Source organism: Amblyomma americanum, chromosome 8, assembly GCF_052857255.1.
Source record: "Amblyomma americanum isolate KBUSLIRL-KWMA chromosome 8, ASM5285725v1, whole genome shotgun sequence".
Classification (NCBI taxonomy): Eukaryota; Metazoa; Arthropoda; class Arachnida; order Ixodida; family Ixodidae; genus Amblyomma; species Amblyomma americanum.
In genome coordinates, this window is record NC_135504.1 from 162,540,694 (window position 1) to 162,565,966 (window position 25,273).

The 25,273-nt window shown below is 48.0% G+C and overlaps 2 protein-coding genes across 2 annotated transcripts in view; one reads left to right on the top strand and one right to left on the bottom strand.

The window, feature by feature from the left end:
• Window positions 1–19,128, bottom strand: part of LOC144101607 (uncharacterized) — a 64,841-nt gene extending 45,713 nt beyond the window's left edge. The window contains exons 1-3 of the mRNA XM_077634750.1: window positions 18,892–19,128; window positions 17,285–18,476; window positions 16,265–16,644 (exon numbers count right to left, since the gene is read on the bottom strand). Coding sequence (XP_077490876.1) covers window positions 16,265–16,644; window positions 17,285–18,476; window positions 18,892–19,128 — 1,809 coding nt within the window. The remainder of the gene's footprint in view (window positions 1–16,264; window positions 16,645–17,284; window positions 18,477–18,891) is intronic.
• LOC144102139 (uncharacterized) overlaps window positions 1–25,273 on the top strand; it is a 119,639-nt gene that overhangs the window by 87,659 nt on the left and 6,707 nt on the right. The window lies entirely within an intron of this gene.

Sequence of the window (25,273 nt, forward strand, 5' to 3'; positions counted from 1 at the left end):
GACTCGACTGTGCTATCAGTGATGGGTATATTATGTTGCCAAGGAGAGGGCTGAGTCGGGCTGGTTGGTTCATGTTGAAATGGTATGCAAAACAGCGCTGACGGACGGGACGGAAGAAGGCGAGACAGACAGGTTACTAGGCTTACCGCTGCGGGATACCCGACGAAGATCTTTCTAGCATAGCAGAGTCGATATTAAAATAATGCAGAATTCAGAAGGAGACGCGCAAACTGGACACTAAGCACATAACATGTATTCCGTATGTTCACCAAGTTTCGCATAACCTGAAAAAGATTGTGAACAAAGCCGGCGTAAAGCTCCTTTTCTCTGCCAGGAACAAGTTGGGAGGCCTGTGCAAGAGAGTGAATCAGGAGAGTGAAAGAAGTCTTGTCACAAGAAACACAGAAACAAATTTGTCAACTGTTGCTGTGGTGTAGTGTACAAGGTCCCACTGTCATGCGGCCGTTTCTACATCAGAGAGACCGGACGGTGCGTCAACGATCGGCTACGCGAACACGCGAAAGACATTGAAAACAAGTCACGCCGAAATAATATGGTCATTCATTTCGCAGATTGCGAAGAATGTGAGGCGTTTTTGAACCAAACAACTATCATCGCCAAATATAACGATCATACCTCGCGCCTGATATCGGAGGCCTTTCATATTCATGCATTAGGCAACTCATGTGTAAGCCAACCATCGGTGGCTCTATTCCCACAGAAGATCGCTTTTCTTAATCAGTGATGATATCCCGAATGTATGCCATATCATGTTTTGCACCGCATTTCTTCTTCCCTTCTATGCTTTATATTGCCCCCTCTTTCGCAATAAACCATTTGGTTGTTAGTTCAGCACATGTGTCTGTCTCGCCTTCTTCCGTCCCGTCCGTCAGCGCTGTTTTGCATACCATTTCAATATTATGTTGCGGCGCTCCGCCGTGGAAAGCATCTGTTTTCGATGGCATGGTAATCTCAGCTATGCTATCAGCGGAGACATTGTAGGTGTATAATTTATCATTCACTGTCATTTTTTCCTAGCGCAACTGAAAACTACGGGAGGCTGGCAGACTTTTCGCGAATTCAGCTAGCTTAGTTCTGGCAGTACGCGTGGCGAGGGAAAAATCTTCGGACACTGTTGTACGCGTATCTTTAAGTTTTCTGCGTGTCGAAAGTACGCGTTCTTTCAGTTTGAAATTGTTGAACTTGACTATGATAGGGCGACATTTTGAGGGAGAATACTGGCCGAGGCGATGTGCGCGTTCTATTGATAAGTCTTATAGGTTGTCGATGATGCCTCTGAGGGTTTCTTTCACACTGTCTCCAGTTTCCTTCTAGGGTTCGCGTGAGTCAGGAATTCCTCGAAAAAGCAGGCTATTGGGCCACGATCTGCCCTCGAGTTCATCGAGACGACACTGCAAAGAATCGTGTTGAGTTGACAGCTAGGGGTTGCAGGGAATTTTGATTGCGGATCGCTTTTACAGAAAAGTGGTCTAGCGCGTCTGTTATCTCTTCCCAGTGTGTCCAGCCTTTCTTGGATGCGGCCAATTTTGTTCTCTACGCTTTTTTGGCTGGTTTTTATGGCTTTTACGTCTGCGGCAAGCTCAGCCTGATTATTTGCAGAGTGAACAGAACGTGCATGCACATCCTTAAGAAGGTTATAAACGGCAGCCATTTGTTCGGAAGGCTCGCTCGGAAAAGACAGGCTTTCGAGCGCGGATTCAGAGCGAGTGTTGGGTCCTGGGTTTGTTTCTACATTCCCAGAACGCGGTAGCAGGAAGAGCATTGAGAAGCACTCACAAACAACCTCAAGAAATACTTGTGGGCACGGGTGCAACAGCAAGCACCGATTACTGCTTTCCTTAGCATTAAGGGTAAAATGCCTAAATACATGCAGAATACAGAAGCGCGGTGTGTGAGATATGTTGTCAGCGTTGCTCTCGTGCCCACTAAAGATGTTGTCAGGTTGCCGGTCATTTAAGTTTAAAGCCGATGGGAGCGCACGACATCGTCGAAGACGTTGGTGCGTGATAGGCCTTGCGCAGGGGTGGTAAGGAAACCAGCCGCAGATGGTCATCAGGAAGCGCCCATCTGAGGGTATCGTCTGAAGGTGACGGCGGAAGGACCGAGCTGGATAATAGGGCGTGGGCCGACGTCGAAGTGCACAGGAGCAGGAGTGCCAAGAATGCCTGCGGAATGCAGAAGCGTGGTGCGTGAGACATGCTGTCAGCGTTGCTCTCGTGCCCACTGAAACAAGTCTGTGGTAGCAAGGTTGCTCCGCAGACATTTAAATTTGTAAAAACATTCTGCTCCTTAGTTAGAATGAACGTTTGATACAGGCGATTTTTAAGGTAATCTTTTCTAATATTTCATTGCTCACTCAGGGTTTACGTCTCTTTTGTGTCTGCTGCGCAGTTTTGGCAGGAAAACATGTGTTTAAAATTGCGTTTAGGAATTTTTCATAAGCCTCGTTGGGGTTACGCGTATGATATACTTGGTCAAATGAAACGCTCTCAATAGTATCCCTAAACTGATCTAAGCTTCTCTGGAATAAGTCACGGTAGCATGTGTTTTTTCTTTTCTGATTTTATTTATTCCGCTTACAAGCATATAGACCGCCAGGTGGTCACTTATATTGGTGGCTATGGTGCCTGCCTTAAGAAGCGACAGTGGGTGGGTTGTTACAAAGAAGTCTAGAAATGTTGCAGACGTTTCAGTTATCCTTGTGGCACTAGTACATAATAATATTATCGAACCAGTACAGATTAACAAGTGAATACAGTTGAGATTCTTGTGCACTGGTTCCGAGCAGGTTGACATTGAAAAAAACCCCTACAACTAGTTTTATATTGTTTACAATCGCAAAAACAAACATGTGTTCAGGAAACGTATATAAGGCATTTAAACAGCGATTTTGCGGTCTATACAATCCCACAAGCATGCGCATGCCATGGTGGATCGCTATAGTTTCATAATCATCCGTTACCGCAGCAAATTCACGCTCAGTATAGCACTCGTATGTCCGACGCAAAAGAAAAGACACGCCACCCCCACGTTTGTTCTCACGTGTAACAAAAAAAAAGAGAATAAGTTGCTTTATGAACATTTCAGAATCTTGGTCATACCATGTTTCTGTAAGTATAAGCACAGAAAAATTGAAATTTACCGTACGAAAAAAATACATCCAACTTATCCACTTTTTACCTAGAAGACCGACCACTCAAGTTTAAAAAGTAAGGCATTTTTTTTGTGCACCTGCGATCTAGGTAAAAGCATCGGGTATCACAACCATCTCGCGTTCTTACACAGCTTCTTTCATGGGATCAAAACAGGTTTCATGTTCGATTAACTGGCCGAACGATTTTACGACAATGGCAGTATCTCCAGTATTTTTCCCAAGAAGGATTTTTCCATTTGAATGCCACACAAAACGATAGCAGTTTGCCTTCGCCCAGTCTTTGGCACATCGATACAGGTCACTGGTTGTGCTTCATCATTTTGTCTGGAATGGACGCGTGGCTGTACTCTTCCTTCACTTTCTTTCGCTTAGCCAGCCACATATCTCTATCTGCCTGCCAGTGATAGCGAACCTATTATTCCCGCTACCTTTTCTTGTCTTGCTGGAAGTCAGTGCATAGCTGATATATCATTCTGCGTGAAGGCCAGTACATACAAAACGGGGGCAAGTTCATTTGCCTTCTGTAGAAGGTCTTCTCAAGATGTCACTGGAATTCCGTGAAATTCTATATCAAGGCGTCTGCTGTGTCATTCAAGGTTATGCAAATGTTCCTGCAGTTGCTTCAGCGCTTCAGTAACTTGCGCGTTGTAAATTTTATCCACCATCTTCTTGAGGAATTTGTCTTTTTCTTGCTCGTCTAGCTGTTTCATGACATCGTCAAACTTCTGGCAGTTGATTCACTGGTTGTTCTAAGTAATTCACTGTAGCATTTAAAGGCAGAAGCCACCTTAGCTTTTCATTTATCATGACAAGGCTCGCAGCTATGCCTTAATCCAGTACATATGCCTTAATCAGCATATGTACTGGATGACGAGCCCTCGCGACAGCTAGCATATTTCCAGTTTTTCCGACCGCCGTATTTTTTAGTTCTCACAGCCCTTTCACTAGCATCGTAACACGTCCCTTAACACCTTCACCATCACACCTTCGCGTCTCCTGAAAATATGCTGCAGTGTGCGCTTTACATCATGGGATTCCGTACGCGCAGACAATCGGTTGTCTACACTGAAGCCATCTACTGTTCTGTCTGCACTCTCGGCTGTTTTGTCTCATCACACATTCTCCACTACTGTAAATGAGGATGATCCGAACCCGGACATGCGTCTTCTTAGTCTCTGGGCTCTTCGTCGCCAGGCTGATCATTATGCCTCTCGTAATACCGATGACTCTTCTGCTCTTCCAGCTCTTCATCGGGCTACTGCACGTGGGCGGTGGTACTCAAAGCGACTTAGCAGACAGCACTGGACTGCATGGTGTGCCCGCCTCTCCTCTACACGGAGCAATCGACATCTTTGGCGGGTATTTCACGCTATGCAACGCACTCCTCTAGTAGCTGATTATGCCGAAAGCATTCGCATGGCTCTGAATGTGGGTGAAGCTTCGTTTGCACAACAGGCCGCCCGTCCGTTCTTCCCGCATCATGACTGCGTTCCTACCCCTTCTCCCATATTATCGATTTATGATCCCCTTCATGAGGTTAATACTTATTTTACCGTGACAGAATTGCTCGCCTCCGTAGAACGCCTCCAAACAAGCACTGCTGCCGGACACGACGGCGTACCTAACTCGTTGTTTCGCAGTTTGGAAGGACCTTCTTTACAGTGCCTCCTTGATACATTCAACGAGGTGTGGCATTCTGAAGTTATTCCTGCAGAGTGGAAACATTCTATCGTTGTACCAATACCCAAATCAGGTCAGCCGCCAGTTTAACTTTCGGCCCTCCGCCCTATTTCTCACATGCCTACTATCTGCAAGCTTTATGAACACATTCTAGCAGCTCGCTTGTCATGGTGGCTGGAATAGAATGATTGTTATCCAGGGTCTCAAACTGAGGTCAGCGCTGTATTTGTCTGTTCGGTCATCCAGGCGTTTTTTGCGCTGCATATTTTCCTTTTCTCAAATTGAGCTCCGCCCTAAAATTGGAACGGAAGCCGCTGTGGCTATTTTGGCTGAGGACTTTCTTGATCATTTTTGCGATAGACATCTTGTTCGTACGGTGAGCGCTACTGGCATCACTAAAGGCATATGAGAACGTCCTTCGCTCTGCAGCGCTTAGCATCCTTCAAGATGTCGGTCTCCCGCATCGATTTCGCCTCTCAAGCAAGAGAATATAGGGCAGAGTAGACAGGACACAAGAATAGACGAGCAACACGAGCGCTAAATTCTGCGCTATATTCATTTGCTTGATCATGCACCAACAAGCCCAAAAAGCCAGGCTCTGGAACTACATTTTTCCTCTCAATTCACTATTTTTTAATGAACAGAACCTTCAGTGTACGTGCCCATGGGAAGCCTTTTGGCCACTTTACATCCAAGCGCTGTGTACCCAGGGGCTCCGTGCTTGCTTACACGTTATTTAACGTAACTTTTATACCATTTGTCTGAGCCCTAGAGAAAATGCCTTCTGTACGCGTCCTTGCGTATGCCGACGACAAAACCTTCTGGTCCTGTCATCCAGATGCGTCTGTGCAACAGTCGGCGCTCCAGCAAGCGCTGGATACCTGAACATCACGACTCCCCCCTTTGGGTCTGACCCTATCGTGTAATAAATCCTGTTTCATTCGCATTGCAAACATATGTGGCTTACGGAAAGCAGCCCGTTTTACTTTCACGGTAGATAATTCTCATATTCCTCAAGTAGAAAGTGTGGGTGCTCTAGGTCTTCTACTTCATACATCTGGCACTGAAAGTCTGTGGCTAAACGCGACACGTAAATCGGCTCACGCTACTCTCGGTCTGATTCGACGCATAGCTATGCGCTCTGGCGGAGCGCGTTCTAATATTGCCCGTGAGCTTGTGCGCTCCATCCTCCAGCCGCGGATTGAGTACCAGGCCTGCCCAATTTCATCGCCTCACCTGTTGACCGTGGGACTCCCTTGAAGTAATCAATAATAATAATAATAACTTGTTTATTTCCATCAGTGAAGGGGGAGACTGCGGATAAAAGCCGCTTGACAACAAGCGACTTGACTGAAGCCCGCAGCCTCCCTACAAAGCAGGCAGCGATAGGACAACAACAACAACAAAAAAAAAACTCGCAGAAAGCACAATATTCAAAATTAATGCACGCACACTTGATAGTCACAACAGGTAAACATAACAAAAGGCAAGATAGCACATTTAGTTGTTATTGTAAGCAAGGATTGTTAATGAAATGTTGGCGTAGGGTTCGTACAGAAATCGTATGCAAATCTATACCTGATTTGTGAAATGAATTTAAAAGGGTTGGCAGTGTGTATGACACTTTTTGCCTGGAATAATTTACCCGCGCAGTGACCACTTTCCACGGTTCTGTGTAACGGGTGGTGTAGGAATGTGTGTTTTTATCGAGATCTGATAATTCATGAAAAAACTTGAGATTTTCTTTCACCTCCCGTTTGAAAGCCAGACTTAACTTATAGTTATAAAGATTAAACGCGCGTATTATGTTTGCTTTCGAAAATAGCTGTGAAGTATGGGAATGATACGGTACATTAAAAAGTGCTCGAACAATTTTTTTTTGAAGTATATGTATTCTTTCAAGATTTGTACGTGTCGTGGTACCCCATACCAATACACAATAATACAAAGAAGAAAAAAAGAGAGTATTGTAAATAAGAAGCTTTATATTGAAAGGTAATATAGCTCTGTGTCGCGCCGTCATACCAACAACACGAGATAGCTTCCCTGACACAGATTCAATGTGCGCATCCCAAAGCATATTTTGTGTGAAGATAACTCCAAGTATTTTAACACTACTATCTATTTCGATTTTTTCGTTCTCGTAAAGAAGGGTGATTAGACTGCTGTTTATTTGCTTCGATTTCGGTCTGAAAATTACGGCTTTTGTCTTTTTTGTATTAATTTGTAGACTGTTTGCTGCGGACCATTTATGAAGGGATCTTAGAGCAGAGTTGGCTTTATTCTGAAGGCTACTAGGTTCAGGTGATGAAAAAAATATACTAGCGTCATCAGCGTATAACATGTATTTTGCATCTCTGTAGATATGAACTAAGTCATTTATATAGACTATAAAAAGGAACGGGCCAAGAATACTGCCTTGAGGAACACCTCTGTTGATTTGTTTCAAATCTGAACGGCAGTTCTCTATTTGTACATATTGATGGCGATGATCTAGGTACGATTTTATGAGATTTTGACTGTGTCCTCGAACGCCGTAAGTCTCAAGCTTTTCAAGTAATATGGAATGATGGATGCAATCAAATGCTTTAGTGAAATCTATGTAAAGGCCGAGCATAAAATTCTTGTTGTGAAACTGCGACAGAATAAATTCTTTTTGCTCAAGTAGTGCTAATTCCGTCGATCGGCGTTTTCTAAATCCAAACTGGGCAGAGGAAATAAGATTATGCTTATCAAAAAAATTAGACATTTGCATATGTATTAGCTTCTCTAATCCCTTGGATAGCACCGGTAAAATGGAAATAGGCCTGTAATTTTTGATATCGTTTACGTCACCTTTCTTAAACAGGACCAAAACTCTTGCAATCTGCATCCTCCTCGGAAAGATAGCGCTCGCCAAAGACATATTAAAGATACAAGTGAGATATGGAGAAAGAATATCGAGCACATATTTGATTGGCCGGACCTGCATGCCTTCTACGTCGCAACTTGAGCTATTTTTGAGTGAAAGGAAAACTGACTGTGCCTCAAGTTCCGTAAAAGGGCGAAAAAAAAGTGAAAATTGATTTCTATCAGGCAGTAATGTCGAAATATCAGTCGATGCACAACTATTGGAGTAGCCCACAAAATAATCGTTAAACGTATTTGCTAGAGCAATTCCCGATATTTCTTTGCCACCAAGAAATAGCTTTTCTACACGCGGAGATGACCTGCGACGATTCAAGAGGGTATTTAACTTCTGCCATAAAATATCAGGTTTATTCGAGCAGCTGTCAAATTCTGCATGAAAATAGAATTTCCTATGCACTTTTAGTTTTCTGTTCAGTTTGTTTCTAAATGATTTATATTCCTTTAATACGCATGGATCCTTGGTCTTAATAAACTTGTGGTAGAGTTCATTTTTACAATATATTTGTTTTAACAATTCGGGAGTTATCCATGGCTTTCTTATCTTTTTACCCAGTCTAAACTTCTGTTCTGGGAAATGGCGCTTATATATTCGAGAGATCTCATCAATAAGCTTGCTGTACGCGATGTCTACGTTATCTGTTTCCAGAATTTCTTTCATGTCGCAACACTGTAACTCAGCTCTGAAACTATCTAAACCAGTCTGTGTAATGGTCTGGAGGGAAATGTACTGATGCTTTTTGTTTGATATAAGATTATGTTTTCTTAACAATCGGGAGGCTATGCGCGCCATAACTTATCTCCCTCGTATTACAACCATACTCATTCTGCAATAGCACGCTCAACTTTATATAATCGACCAGCGTGAGGCGAACAGAGCACGCAAGATGTCGCTTCAGCTTCATCGTTTACAGACTCTTCCTCCATGGTGATACTGTCATCTCACAGACAGTCGCTCCTCTGCTTCGCCGCCGATATCAGCCGCACATCTACCTCCAGGGTGCATAACATACACCGAAGCATCACACGCAGCACTTCAGAAAGTTACCGCAGTTTTTACGCTCCCTCCCATCCTCATCTTAACTCTCGCGCTACATATAGCGCGGATAATTGCACCGCCCTTGCATTGGAGCTTCAAGCGAAACACAATGCATTTGCTTCCCTTCCACTCGTACCCACTTTCGATATTGTTCATATTTACACTGACTCCCTTGCCGCCCTTAAGCAGCTTCAGGCTGTACGGCGCACATTCCAAATCACACAATCCATTCACCAACTCTGCAAACACTCCCCGGTCGTGTGCGTATACACTGGATTCGCGGCCATGCTCATGATGAGCACAATATTCATGTGGATACAATGACACACCCTGACACATCAGACATGCCGCCACATTCCCATCTTCCCACTGATCCGTTCCTGTCCCATGTTTCCGAGAAACAAGCTTGGCGTCAGCGAATAGGCGCTCTAATTCCTCCGTACCTTCTCCCCCGTAGTCTCACTCGGGAGGAGGAGGTATCTCTGCGCCGGATTCGTGCAGGAGTAGAGTGCTCGATGGGTCATCGCCGCTTTCAGGGTGAAGACACCGCTTTCGGCGGTGCCATGTTGGGTCCCACTCTCTCGTTCAGCTCCATTGAGTGCAATGCGGTGGCGCGCCGTTTTGAAGAGAAAGCTGTAGCTGACGCGTGGAATTCAGGAAATGTGGTGTTTTACTGAGACACAGTGGTACAAGAGATTGTCTGAACAGTGAATCAGAGGTAGTTACTCTAAAGTATGCTATCTTTCGGAGCTAATCTGCCGAGAAAGTCGGCGCCTTATGAACAGTCGGTGCACTCATGCTTGTTGGTTCTCTTCTGTAGCGTTGATTTTGCGCTGTGTTCCTTCATAATAGCATTCTTACAACTTGCGTAGCATATCGTCTGTATCCCAGAACCAGAAGCATTCAAATCTGCGCTTCTTCATTATTTATGTTAATATCCCTCCTTTTGTATTTGATTTTGATTAATCACTTACCACTCCTATCTGTAACGCATCAACAACCCTTATAGTAACGAAATAAATAAATAGATAATAAATATTCCACTGCAATCTCTTGACCCGGATATTCAACATTTCAATTACGTTTCTAACAATCGGGATTACTTATTTCCAACCATGAAATAAATGCGAAAAGGTGCGTTTTATGGCTACTAACCTAAATAATTACGAGGACGGAAAGATAAGTCGTGCATAATGCCTCCGTCCCCAGCGGATATTGTTCTGGAGAACAAGTGTTTCGCATGCCTTACCTCTCAGACTTTGAGATTAACTCTTGTTCAGGCTGTATGGTTTGACCTGCGATTGGCACTTATTTCGGCGCGCGGTGTCACGAGAAAAACCAAATAGCCTGTGCACTTTAATAGTGTAGACAGAGCTCCCGGGAATACAACAGTCCCTCATAACTTCGTCTCTGACTGCTGCATCACGCACACTACGAGATGCTTCAAGCAAAGGGGCGTGGCCCGTTTTCGCCTCGGTTGTGCAAGTTTTTTGCGTTCACCGCCGCCTTTCTTCTACCGATTGCAGCCGCCTCGGTACACGTAGCAAGTTCTGCACTACGCTGTCAGAAGTCTCATGTTCAGACCACAAGCGCTTGCATTAGGCCAAGGCCAAGAAAGCCAAGAACGTATGCCAAGAAAGCTGAAAGGCGAGTGTGAAAACCTGCCAGGCTACATCAAAATTTGCAGAGCGGCTTCTTCACAACCTGGTCACAAAGGCGTTTCCCAATAAGGCAGCCGTATTATTTAGGCGCTCTTGCGGGTAACCGAGTATGTGGACCTCTCGTCGCAGCGTTTTTTTCAGTTAATCCTTTGTTTTATCCTAATGCCCCAAAGGCACTGTTACCCCTCCCCTCGCCTCGGCGGTCGAATTTCGATGGAGGCGAAATTCTAGAGGTCCGTGTACTGTGCGATGTCAGTTCACGGTAAAGAACCCCAGGTGGTCGAAATTTTCGGAGCCCTTCACTACGGCGTCTCTCAGAGCCTGAGTAGGTTTGGGACGTTAAACCCCCATAAACTAAACTAAACCTCTCTCGACTTATTTGCGCCAGCTCACTACCAATATCACGGCGGCAAACCTATCTTCTGTGCGTCAGTAAGAAAAGAACCCGCGTCTGCGTGACGCGAACGAAAAGCGCCGTTTTCCTTAGTAACGGTTTGTTTTCCTTCCTTGGCTGAATTGTCGGCCTCGGTTAGGGAGTGTATCGAAAGCTCGGGGGCGGTGCCATTCCACAACAACGCCGACATTTCAGCTGATAATTTTTAAAACCTTTCACCACCGTATTCACAAACTGGCCTTACCTTCACCTTACTTTAACTCGAAGGGCAACTTTCAGAAAGGTTACTGAAAGTGAAAGGCAAGGGAAAGGCCAAGCTGTGTTTCAGAAATCCACCTTTCGGCAGCCTTACGGAAAGTGTCCTTACCCACAGAAGCAAGAGGTATGGTGTTACGTTCTACCGGCCAAAGGCTGGCACCTACGCGATGAAATCCAGGCCGATTCGCAGAGCAAAATGACGGCGCTTTATTTCCACCTCGGAAATATATAAAGAAGAGAAAAGAGAAAAAAAAAGGAAAGAGGGATCATCGACGCATGCGCGGAGAGGCGCACGTGGCCCCGATTAGGTTATCGGCAGCATATGGTAACAAGGCTAAAGAAATATTAATTCTTGCCACATCAGTGGATGGATGCACTGATAACTTGTTTTGTATACTATATAAAGCAGTTAAACATATACTGGAGCTGTCATATGTTACCTTTATCTTACATGACCACCAGTTTTATCTCCAGTGCAAATATAATGCATTGGTTCGTGTGTAGCGCATATATTATGCGATATTTTTTTAGCCTTTATCGACTGCTCATTGGAAATAACCTTACGTGATGGTCCGGTTTTAGAAGTTTTGAGATATGTAGGCGATATTTTAATCTTTCTAAGGGCTGGGACCTGTACATCTCTTGACCGGTTGTCTCAGAGATTTTTACTGCTTTTAATTAATTCGGACGAGGGTTGGTTTTTGTAGCGTGAGCTACACTGGCCGAGGTTGACCAGTTTCGCGTGGCTCCTGGAGAGCCGTGCTGCGCATGCGCGAGGAGCAGTGACGTCACACGGCGCACAGCTGGCGCGTCGAAGCCGCTGCCGCCGAGCGCCTCGCCGGTCTGTGCATTCCAAAGGAGTGACGTCATAGCCGCGGCAGACGCACTGGCGCCGGCGCGTGCCCAGCTGTGCGCCTTCGTTGCGCAGTAGCCAAGCCGGACGCCGCGCCGGAGCTGCTTGATAGCGCCTCTCAATTTGTGCGCATGCGCAGAGGTATCGGTGGGAGTATAAATATAGCGGGGCGTTTGCCAGTATGGTATAGCCGTAGCCATGGAGAAGGAGAGTGAAATTGCTGCTCAGCGGCTCAGCGTTCCTTATGCTACGTATATCCTGGCATAGCGGAGCTAACCCACTGCTAATTTTTTTTTCACATCAACTGCCTGATAATCAACAGTTAAGGTTCCTGGACTTAAAGCTTAGGCTCTGTGGTTGCCACGTTTGCTGGATGTACTTCCCCCGTGCAAAGAAAAAGTTGTTTAGATACGACTCTTCACGCTTGAAAGTTGTGAAAAGAGCTTTAGCACAGTGGAGCTAGGGCCAGTTGGCATGTCATGATTTGCAGGTTGGCTTAGCGCGAGACAAACGACGACAAGAGAGGGACAACAGAACGAGTGCTAACTTGCAACTGAAAGCAATGGAATCAGAATTACGAGCTCGAGGAACTGAATTCGCATGCCCAGCTAACCACTGAATAAGACCAGGGGCCAGGAGGATAAAGACAATCCGAACCAACATAATATGGGGCTCAACGACGTGGGGCACACCTCGCGACGGCGCGCGAAGGAAGCAAGTGGGCGTTAGAAAAGAACACTGGCGACACACAACAGAACGAAGGCGACACAGCACAGGGTACACAACACTTCCTTCCCCCCTAGAAAGTTGCCTGGTGGCGTGTGGGGGTTTGTGCGGACGCGTGGAGGCGCGCTGGCTTTGTGCGCTCGGGGGAGAAGCACTTGTAGGCTGGCTGGTGTTCGCTGTATTTTCTACGTCTGCCCTGGGCGAAGTCTTCTTCCGGGGAGAGGCGCCAAGCTATGTGGTGAGACGGTGCTCGTGTCTTCTCCGCTGCCGGACCGTTGTCAGAAGGCGTCGTGAATCCACGCAGCTGGCTTAGGTGTGGGCGTGCTACTGTTCCATGTATGTAGACGAGCCAAGAGCGCAGGCCTATGCGTCTGACAATCGTAGCTTGCTCCCAGCGTGGCTTTTTGAGAAACTGGCGGGCGAGGACGCGCTGCCCCTCATGATGTGTTTCGTAACGCGGAATTGGTTTTTCTAAGCGGAACAATAGTAGTGATAATAGTAATCTTTGTTTGCGCCATATGATATGACACGGGAGACCGGCAGTAAAAGCTTCCTCACAGGACAGCTTGACAAGGCCGCCGGCCCCTCTATGCACTTTACAGCAAAGCATGGCACATTCATTTTTTGTATCAACAAACAAGCAAACAAAACAATTAAAAAAAAGCAAGCAAGAGGTCACTCAGGTAGTTTAAATAACAGTAAGCAGGAACGGAGTGGTGATGAGTTAGGTGAGGAATAAATTATATTCGTAAGCAAGGCAGCAATGTGGGCTAGTTGGTTGTACATTTGGTTTTAATAACGCGCAACACACTAACAAAACGACAACTGGAACGGAGGACAGAGGACAAGCGCGCAATAACAACTAAAATTTATTCTGGTACGAGGGTACATAAATACATTTCACGAACATGCTGAAACAATCAATTCATTGCCAACGGCTGTGTCGCACGCTCCATCGGTTCTTGATTAGATGTACATCCTCACTTGATAACAACACCGAGGGTGTGCTTACGCACTCGTCTTCACGGGCTTCCAATATCTCAAAGGCTTCTTTTATTTCCCTCTCTTTCTTTTCCTTTGCCCGAGCCAAAATTGTTGTCTGATCGCAGTACGGTGAACATTTGTGATTTGCGCAATGGGGGGCGAGGCTTCCAGGATTCGTTACATAGGAAAAATAACGAATCCTGGAAACCTCGCCCCCCATTTCCCCTAGCACCCCCTCGTTCTCCACCCAAGCCTGCAGTCTGTCCTGCATCACCACCCTGTAAATCACTGTTATGGGACGCTGGTTACTTACGTCAGCTTTGTCCTGTTTTCCTTATATATCATGTTCACTGTACTTAATCGCCATTCATCGGGGACTTTCCCATCCACTATCATTTTATTCATTACCTGTATTAATGTTTGCTTGCATTTTGGTCCTAGCTTCTTTATTAACATAATCGGAATACCATCTGGTCCTGTTGACGTGCCACTGCCACTCGCTTTGCTCAAATGAAGCTATTGCAGTAACCGGTCTATTATCCTCCTTTGATAAATTATGTGCAACATTTCTTTCTTTAAATTTTTCTGTCATCCCTGTTCCTATGCGTTTTATCGCTTCATCCCCTTGTAGTCGAATACTCTGATCTGTAACAATAAACCTTTGTTCTAGCCTAGTCTTATTACTCATTGCATTTAGATGCTTCCATAATTTTTGAGCTGCATTTCTATCCTTTTTATTTACTTTTGACATCCATTGGGCACCCTTTCTTCTCATTTTCTCATTAATAAAATAGGATGCTTCTCTTCTACACTTTATGAAGGTATCCCATTTTCTGTCTACTTCAACTTCTGGTTCCCCCCTCTTCTTAAATATCTGTGTTCCCTGGACGCTTACTGATGTTTCTCTATCGCCCTCCTGGCGTCCTCATCCAACCAACTCTTGGGTTTGCGTCTTTTCCCTTTTAGCTTTACTCGCACCTTAGCTGGCTCTAGCTCCAGTAATCGAGTTAATTTGGTATAAGTCCATTCTGTCACTATCCTCAAAAATTACTTTCTGAATTTGTTTGGCTGCTGCTTCCAATTGCTGTTCTGAGTAAAAATTCCCCTCTAAATGTTCATCTCGCTTCAGTCCTACTTTGGTGTCTCTTCTGAAACTCGGCTTGATACGCTTGTGGTCACTACTAGACATCAGGAACCATGTTCATCTATGCGCATTACCCCTAATCTATTATACGTCCTCTGTGACATTAGTGCATAATCTATCGTCGAGTGCAGACTCCCTGTCTCCCATGTCGCACAGCGACGCTGGCGCCCTCGGTTGCCAGTTATTGCAACTGACAGGGGTATGCGTTCCTCCTCGAGGTGAGGCTGCTGCTGCACGTACCTCGCGGGAAAGCAAACACAGGGGGCTGCAGGGCAGGTCCCCACATCCCCCCCAACCTTAAATAAAACCACGCGCCTGAACGTACATGCTATGGAGCAGCCTCCTGGTCTTCATGTCCTTGAGGCACGTCTTGCAGCGGAGGTCACGCCGACAGCGTCCACGCAGACTTCCGCGTTGTTCCGAAGGCGGCGTGAAGGTCTCCGCTGGGACGACTCGCATGCCCCGCGGACTACCGTATCCGCAGGCCCGCGAATAGAAGGCCGGTGGGAAAACTGCAGGCCAGGATTCTGCAGTAGTCGCCAGGGCAGCAGCAGCCGGAAGTGACTGCTGACTGTTCTCGCCACAGCTGCCCGGATGGATGCGGCGAATAGGATACAGCCGCTCCGTCGCAGCAGGTGGCAGCGAGACGTGCACCGGACAGCAAGCCTGGGGGGGCTTCAGCGGATCTGCAAAATTGCCGAAACGCTCTCGGCATGCCTTTAACGTAGGTCACATGAGGGGAAACGGCGTCCGCAGGGTTCTCGTGGCACAATGCCCACCTCGCTAGCAAAACGTGTCGGGTGGCTGTGCAAATACAAAGTTCGAGTGAACAAAGCCCTTTCTTGAGTTGAACGAGAGTGCTCAGTTCGTGCGAGGCTACGAAAAAAAAACGGGCGGGCAGCAAAGTGCGCCCCCTCTCAACAACACGGTCCGGTGGTCGTGTCTCTTTTGACGTGGTGGAGGCAGCTCCGAAAACCCTCAGGCCTAACTGCCACTCCGACAACGACCGTGATTACAACAAAGACCCGAAACGGGTTGTATGCGCGCAGCCGCGAGGAGACATCAGCTTTGTGTGGTGGTCCTACAGTAATTTTTTTGATGGTCCGTTGGGTTCTTCGGAAGGGTGCAGACCCTTCCAAACGTTGTTCGGCGGTGATGAAGGGAGATGTGCAGATGAAGGTCAAAGGGAGAATATATTTACAGACGTTTATATATTACGACGTTTACTACTTGAAAAGGGTGGTCGGGTCTAGTGAGTGGTGTGATAGGCACCCTGTGTTTAAGCCGCCTATCTGACCTGATCTGACAAGCGTGACACGTCTTGCATCGTTGTGCCACATCTGCCTCTAAACCGGGCCAAAAAAAACTATACTTAATTCTCGCCCTCGTCTTTCTTGGGCCCAAATGTCCTCCCCAGAGAGATTCGTGGGTCAATGAAAGCACTTCTTCCCGTCTGTTGAGGGGCAGCACAAGCTGCTTGACTTTTGCGCCGGCGATGGAGTCCCGGTGGTATAAAAGACCGTCCGAGATGAACATGCCCTCTTTTCCCGATTTTGCGTCCTCCCAAGATTTCCTAAGGCTTTCAAAGGACAGCTGGGCCGAACGGAATTTCTCTCGCTGCTTTGAGGACGCGTCCTCGTCATCACGCATTGAGCACTGGTCTTCAATCGGGTACTCGTCGCGGCCCGCTTTATGCTGCTCGCCCGATGCCTCGCTCGACTCATCGTTTTCCTGTTCGTCCGCCTGGGATTGGTTCGCGTGGACCTCGCCCGTCGTCGGGGTCGGCTCGTAGCTCTTCTCGGCGACGGAGAAGGACACGCCAGCTGTGTCATTAACACTTCTTTTTGGGCGAGTTGGTGCATACTTGATTTGAAGAAAATAGCGCCAGAGCATGCAAACCACGAAAAGACAAGGACGAGACACAAAGCGCTAACTCACAACTCATTTTATTGAAACCAGGCAGCGCCTTTATATGGCGACGTTTCACTGAAAAAAAGAAGAAGGAGGAGGGCAGGAAAGGTAAAGAAATCTAAGCGACCATCACAGCGAGCACACATGAGCAAGCGGTAACCAAAACAAAAAAGTTAACAAAGATTATTTAAGGGCGGCATCTAAAAATTCGAACTCGAACAAAGAAAGTGAAACAGATGGGGTGCTGACACACCTATTGCCAAGTTTCCTTATGTAAAAAGCCTCCAGACATTCACGTGCCTTCTTATCTGTGCTTTTGCCAAGAATCTTAGTCTGACTCAATCGTGCCTCGCATCCGTCGCAACCCATAATATGCGCTACCAAATGTGCATATTTATCCTTTAAATCTGATAAATTTCGGGCATGTTCCCCCAAGCGCTCGTTGATGCAGCGCCCAGTCTGGCCAACATAGTTCTTCCCACACGTTAAGGGGATAGCATAAACCACTCCTGCGGAACACATGATGAATGTAAGTGCTGTGTCAGCCGCAACGTGGCTCTTGCTCTGGGGCAAGCGCCCCGCCGCGGCAGTCGGTCTGCGCTAGCAGCTCCCAGTCCTCCCGCGATAGCAAGCAGTCTACACCCTCCGCGAGCTTGCCTGTAAGTGCACAGACGATATGTACGGTCTCCGGTCGCACTACAAGTGTGGGGCACCGCTTCAGGCTGACCGCGAGGGTAACTAGTTTTGCCTCTATTGTTTCGCCAAAGGCGGAAACAAGCTTAATCTTGCCCGAAGGCTCCTGGGATACGCTGGGCACGAGGCTTTTTCTGACTACAGTAATCTCGCGGCCGGTGTCTATGATTGCAGTTGCCGGCCCTCCGGCGCATTCGATCTGAACCTGCTGTAGCTTTGATTGCCGTGCTTGGTCGGACGACCCTGGGGCATTAATTTCCGCCACCGAAGTCCTGTGCGGGTGGGCTGATGCTAGCATTTCGGCTGTCTCTGTGCTGGATACTGCCACTCTCTGTGTCCGGGCGAGCTTATCGGTTTTCTGCGCATTGTGAGCGGCTCGTGGGCAGTCCTTTGCGCGATGGCCTACTGCGCGGCACACGAAACACTGCACCTGTCGTCTCTTGTCGCTGGCCGCAGGTTGCGTAGGAGTGTTTTCTTTCTCAGAGTGTGTGACCGTTTGTCGCACCGCGCGCCCCTTTCCGTTAGCCTGCTCTAATGTCTGCAGCATACGTGACATCTCGTCCGGTGTCACCCATTTCTCTCCCTCGCGGAGGCGCACGTATTCTAAGCCCTCGTTGCTTAGGCTCGCTTTCATCCTATCGGCCACGACGAGAGCCACCACGTCTTCCTTGCTGTCTGCATCCCTCGAGCGCAGGTAGTAATGGAAGTAAGTTTTTACGCGAGAGGCAAATTGCGCCCATGTTTCCTCCTTGCGCTTTGCGGCGCGCTCGAACCGGTCTAGGTACTCAGCGGGGGTGAGTTTTAGCTCGTTTAAAACGGCTTTCTTCACTAAGTCGTAGTCACCGCACTCATCGTCCTTGAGTCCACGAAGCAAGTACCGCACACGCTCGGTCAGTGCTGGCATTATCAAATGTACGCGGCTGTTTTCTGGCACATCGTACGTTGTGAATAATCTTTCTACCTCGTAAAACCACAGCGGTACATCCGCGTCACATGGTAACTTGAGCCCCTTTAGGACCTTGGCACATTGGGATACTGGGTCGAGGCCCGTTCACCGTTGCTCGTCAGGTACCAGCATTAAGGGAGTCTGTCTGCCACCTATCGGTCCTCTGCCAAGTTTCCCCAACTCGATGCGTTCGCGAGATTCGATCTTAAGCTTTTCTAGCTGAAAATCTAGTTCCATGCGACGGATCTCTACGGCATCAGACCTTGTCCCTGGAGTTATTTTCCGTCGCGTTTCCGCTACCGGCTCCTTCGTCGCCCCATCTAAGGCTGCCCCTGCCGACATCGCGTCTTCCTGCGAAATGTCACTTGACAGGTCGTCCTCCTCAAATACATTCTGGTCCGATGCACTCTCCTCTGCCCCTCGGTCAGCTGAGCCCACCATCATGCTCCGCGTCTGCACTATACACCCGTTTACGCTTGAGCCATAACCACCTCAAAGAGACGTAAGGAATCCCGCTCACCCGTACCGCTGTCAGTAGTAGGTGCCGTTTCTTCTCCAAACTCGTCCGGAACCGAAGGGGGAACGCCGCCTTGTGGTCGGTGAGCCGGGGTACCTTTTCAGCTTGGTTGGTGCCGGAGATCGATTCCTTCTGGTCCTCCTGGGTGGCTACCACGTCCTGGGTGTTGCCGAGTGCCTGAACACTGCTGGGCCTGCGGGTGGTGTCAGCTCGGGGCTGACGGTCGCCGAATTCTGTCATGCTGCGCCAGTAATTTTTTTTGACGGTCCGTTGGGTTCTTCGGAAGGGTGCAGACCCTTTCAAACGTTGTTGTTCGGCGGTGATGAAGGGAGATGTGCAGATGAAGGTCAAAGGGAGAATATATTTACAGTATGTACAAGGGCAAACTGTGTTACAAGTTGAGTCACACAGACGGTCAAGCTGTAACTGACAAAGACAATTCTCACACAGAGAAACACTCTCTACAAGCCCTTACTCATCGACGCGAGGTTAGAGTCTAGCGTTGTCGAATTACGTGCCACTGCACGGAGCCTCTAGCTCAACTAAACAGGACTGCCCTCCAATGATTTTACATGCAGTTTCAAAGTTTTTGCAAAGAAATTAGGGCGGTCATATATCGAGGCCCGCCCTAAGCTTCGATAACCAATGGAGGTAGCCACAGCCCCTGAAGGTTGGACCCAACTTCGAGCCCGGGGCTTGGCTATACAGAAAAAGAAACATATACAGAAAACATTTTGAAAACCCTCTCCCCGAGGGGAGTTCGCGGCCTTAGCGCTTGATGCTTTCCCTTTCCCTGCCGCACCCGCGCGTCGCCTCTCAAAGGAAGAAGCGTTTTTTTAGCTAATTGGCGGGACCACTGACCCACTGGCTCGCGGCAGGAATGTCAGACGGCGGAGAACCGCGACGCTTCGGTGCCATCGAGAATGCCACAAAAAAGAAGAAAAAAAAGGGGCCCATCGCGGAATGCGGGGTGGTTCGCATTCTGCCGCCATGGGAATGCTGCCTGAGATCAAGCGGCCCCACGTGCTCGTTGTTCGCGCCTCGCATGCTTTCTTGGCGCCAGGTGTCCTCGGCCGTCACAGTGTTGCTGTCAAGCAGCCAGTGCTTCCTGCGCCTTTGTCACTGCTTGCGGGGGTAGGGGGGGGGGGGGGGGGGCGTAGACCGGAGGCCCGCAGTGACCACAAGCTAAAGGAATAAAAAAGATATGCGCGTTGATGAAACGCGGCCTTACACCTACCCTACTCACTGCACAAAGGAGCTTCTGAGCGGTCGGCGCCCACCGTATCGGACGGTGTCGGAGCGCCCGGTGCCGAGCTGCAATACCAGCGAGCTCGTAGCGGCACCCATGGCCCCAGGCCACCCGGCTACCGGAGCCGTGACTCCCAGAGTTGAAAAAGAGACAATAGAAAAAATATATAGACAGACACTCGGACCACTCACGCGGCTTCCGTACTCACTCGCTTCGGGCTCGGCAACTACGCGGGCGCTAGGCCTCGCGCTCGCTCGATGCGCACCAAGTGATTTACGCGAAGAAACTCTAGGGAAAAATGTGCTGAGGATGTCGAAAAGTTCAAACATGCTGCAGCGCAATGCACCTCGCACTCAAGAAAAATGTCGCAGGTCCTAGCGATCAAAATTCACTGTACGCCTAGCACTTGTCAAGTCTGGACAAAGAGCGTTCCTCGAACCGAACCCGACAGTCGTCCAATCTTCCAAGAGCGGGCTCCACGTTGGGCTGCCAGATGTGGGGTTGAATTGGGGAGATATAAATACGTTCTCCCCCTTAATCGCGGCTGACCAACACTCCCTGGACAGGTTTTCAGGCCTGCGCGTCACGTGATATGACGTCGGCGACGTCACGGCGCGAAGGCCAGCCGGTTTGGCTGGTATTCATTCGCGCGCGTTGCGAACGCATGAGCATGAAAAGGGAAGCATCGGCATATACGGACGTGTGTTTTACGTATAAAAATAGGAATTTTAGAGATGTAAACGAACGCAGCTCATGACGCGCCGGCTGAACATCCGTTTGGTGTTCATTTATTGTGCTGATGACCCACGAAGAAACAGGTTGTTCTCCCAGACAAACTTTTGGTAAGGAGCTAGAGTACACATTTTGTACGGTTTCAGATTCCAGTGAGCCATACATCCTTAAATGACAGACAGAAATCAAACAGAAGTATCCTTGTTTATTTTGAGCATCACTCACGCGTGAACCAAAAATGATCGGCGAACTTGTTTAGATGCTAACGTTATTGCAAAGTGTACATGAGGAAAAACACTCAAAATATATGGGGGGCGAAGGACAAGCGTACATGACTTCTGCAAGCAGTGAATCAAAATCATAGCCAAATAAATATAACATGTATTTACATATATCACTCGGCGCACAAGTACACAAAGCGTAAGACAGGCAAAACTTACTTTTCAACAAAAATGCTCGCCTTCCTTTTTTTCAACTTATCCTCTCGTGCGACACGGTCAAGATCGTTTTTCTGCTTACACAGATTATTGAGCAAAATATTTGTGGCACAGTTAGTCACTAACGCCCCCAGCAAATCGGATGTGTGACCTTTTTCGCAAGTAGACTCCTCTTCAAAGCTTGGGAGTGATTTCATTGTCAGGTACCTTACAAGCTTTTTTTGATTTCCGACTTGTAGAAAGTGTGCGTAGGTGCTTTCTGCTACAAGCTTCCTGACAACGGCTTCTGCGTGCATCACCACGGTGACCACAAATGCTGATGGGAATTTCAGGCCACCGCGATCAAGCTGGGCTATTAATGAATGGGCGTCATCATCTGGCGCACTTTCAACCCTACCAACATCCAGGCTGTCTCGACAGCTGTCGCATTTTACGACTTTTAATGCAGCATGAGCACAATAGCCGCCAACATAAGCAATGACAGGCATACGCGACTTCAGAGCATCAAGGTCAGCGTCAGTAACTGTTATGTGGAAACTGTTTTCCATCTCGTTGCTGGAGTCAGTGTCATCAATATCTCTCAAGTCCTCGGTACTCATTACGGGAAGAGAGTTCTGGAGGCGGTTCCTTCCTTCAGTTTCGTACAGCTGACGAACAGAAATGTAATACTGTCCCCCTGCCATCTGCCTGTACTGCCCAAAGCGGCTTTCTAAAGAGTCGGTCTTAACTTTTCCAAGAAGTACGTACTTGTGGCCAAGGTCACTAATGCAATACTTCGAAAACTCCATTAGAGAATACGATGAAAGCCTTAAAGCGCTCAACGTTTCCTTTGTCAGCACGCCTGTGTCGTGACGGTAAAATTCCCAGGCATCAAGCCATGTGATGAAGGAAGACAAGAAGGCTATCTTTGGGTCATCTTCAGTAGATGAAATGGGCTCCTCGAACACATTGCGATGGTGGAATCCCTTTTTTGGAGATTTAACATTAACAATACTCCACCAGCGATTGATGATCTTGATGAAGTTCGAAGTCGCTTCCGCATGGTAGAGAGAAGTGTCTGAGTTCTTGGCTTTGAGGGCTTCCGCTACATGTGGATTAAATACTTGAAGTGCGAGTTTTACGTTCTGCCTTTCTAAATTGCTGGGGTTCAGTGCCTTTGATGTTAGCCCATAACCTGACTTTAAAAGTTCTGTAGCTTCCTGCTTGTGCAGCTCGCGCAAGTCTTTGAACGAAGCTGTTTTAATGCTCTCGGGATGGACACTGTTGTCCGAGAGGTCGAAGTGAGGGTAGAAAAAGCATGTGCCAAAATTTTTTTGATTTAGCCAGTTGTTACGAATGCATTTCAGGTGGTGGACAGAATCCACCACATAAAAAGTGGTCGCGGACAATCTGCTGGATTCTGATAAACAATGCGAAGTTTACGTGGTGTTGAGAACATCATCATCGCCTTCCTGTTGCGAGAGTTGTTGTCGCAGACGACGGCAGCTACTCTGTACCCAATTTTTTCTAAGCCCAAAATGACTGTTTTCAGAACAACATGAAGCTGATCACCATTTATCGTCTTAACAGGCAGAATGTGTGCCACTTCTTTAAAGAAACTTAGCTGGCTTTGAATCATGAACACATGCGCCGACGTCGCTGCATATGTTGCCACCTTTGTAGTCTAAGCAAGCTTTTATATATATTTCATCCAGCATCAGAATAACTGTGTGCTCATGAGGCTGTAGATTCTTGAACCTTTGTGCAACATATTGCAAGAAATTATTATTTGAGCACTCATTCTCTGGCGACAATCGGAAAGATGAACACACATTCCTGATAGTGCTGGGATGCGGCAGAATGACTGAGGCTGTTTTCCTTAAAAATTTGTACGCGTGTGCTGAAATTGTGTGCAAATACATGCAAGAACCATAGTCTGTGAACTGTACTGGATGCGCTCTTTTCCAACAAGTAGCAACTGCTCCCGCATAAACTTCACGGTCTCCTTTTTGCTCTCATCCAGAGACGTCTCAAGCTTGTCGATGAGAGCAGTTATTGTGTTCAGAAAGTGAGAACAGGTTTGGTGCTCATCACCTAACGAGCCAAGACGTTCTAATAAATCCATCAAGTCGCTCACATCGCGTACAGAGTCAGGCACAACACCTTCTGCTACCCTCTTGATTTGAACGCCATAATGGCATGCACTGAGTTGCAGATTGCCGAAAACTGTCACTGACGCTTTCAGCCATGGTGTTCCTTCATCGACAATCTGCAGAAACATTGTGCACTGGGTCTGATGAATGACTGTCCACATTTTGGGTACTTGTGCAGTTTCGAGCCGCACTCGCATCTCTTCAAGCGTTGAGAAGAGACGTTGTTGACGCTGTTCCTCATATGACGCTACAGACTCTTCGAGAGCCCGAGCTAGTTCTGAAGCTTCCTGTCGGATTCTTTTCACGTCAGGCGCCTCTCTTGTGCTGTGACCTGCCTTTGATAGGTATGACGGACATTCAGGGAACAAATTCGGCACAGATCCGAGGCGTAAACGAGGCACTGGCAAGTCCACCTCAAGCACTCTCCCTGTCCTTGGATCGGTACGTTGTTTTTCGCTCGAAGCACGAAGGATCGAAATGATCGGCGCACACCTGCGCAAACACGGAGTACACATTCAGTCTCACAAACATTACTACTACCGGTTATCCTGCCACATCGTTGCATCAGCAATTAACGCTTTCAATAAAGCAGGATTAACGCAGATGAAGTGGCACTAGAAAAGCTACAGAGATGCAAGAATGAGCTCACCTTGGTGTACGAAGTCGGCACAAAATCCTTCCGAGGAATGGCACGTGTCCATTTTCTCATGGTGTTCTCGTCTTTTGGAAATGAAAACACCTGCACCTTTTTTCCCTTCAGGTAATTGCCAGAACAACCCGGCACGCAACACTTATTGGGCATCGCACCTTCAACCTCCTATAACACGCATAGGAAGTCAGCAAGTAGCAAGCATTGAAGCGCTGACTGCAGTATAGCACAGAGAAAGCACGGCCGTCAAGGCGAGGTCGAGGGTCACTCTGGCCACTGTAGCCGCTTCCGTGACGGCTCAATTTTAACCACATTCCTGACGGGAAGAAGGGAGGCCGGGAACGTCGGCCGGCGGGCCGTGACGTCAGAATTTTGGGCGCAGGCCTGAAAACCTGTCCAGGGGGTGTTGGGCTGACACGGTTCATAGCCGCCCGGACCCCACCCTGTGATTGCGTACGCCAACCACGGCGGGCCTTGCTCTGAGGGAACAGAGAAACGACACATTGGCTGACACAAACAGGCATTTATTGCTACAGCAACAATAACGCCAGCTAGCACTAAGGTACGCTAATGAATCAAGGTCTTCCGACTCACCAGCAAGGTTCCGAGTGAATGTTCGCCCGCGCTAGGGCAAGGGATACTCCGAATGCCGGACAAGAGCGAGTCTACCCGTCGCTTCCTCGCCGCGCTGGAGAAGAGCGGAGCCGCGAGCTACACGTCCGCTCGCGCCAACGATCCAGGCCAAAGCGCCTCATGCCCTCTCCCGCGGGCGGGCTGCACGCAGTCTTTCGCGCAGGGACGCCGGCGCCCTCTCTTGCCAGTTAATGTAACTGACAGGAGAATGCGTTCCTCCTTGAGGTGAGGTTGCTGCTGCACAGTGCCTCGCGGGAAAGCAAACACAGGGGGCTGCAGGGCAGGTCCCCACAGGCTCTGCGATGGTCGCAACCGACCGGAAAGCGCCTGCACATCCCGTGGTTAGGTATTATAGCGGCAATACCAAGACGCAGTGCGCGCTCTGCATGTGCTTACGGCTGAGTGGTGACAGCACAGATGGGTTTGAAGGATCCAGGTTGCAACACATAAAAGAAGCCCAGGTACAAGAGATGAACTGTAGAAGTGAGGATTGAGCGAGTTGGTGGTGATCCATGGTAAAACAGCGCGGAAAAAACAAGAGGGCGGAACAAAA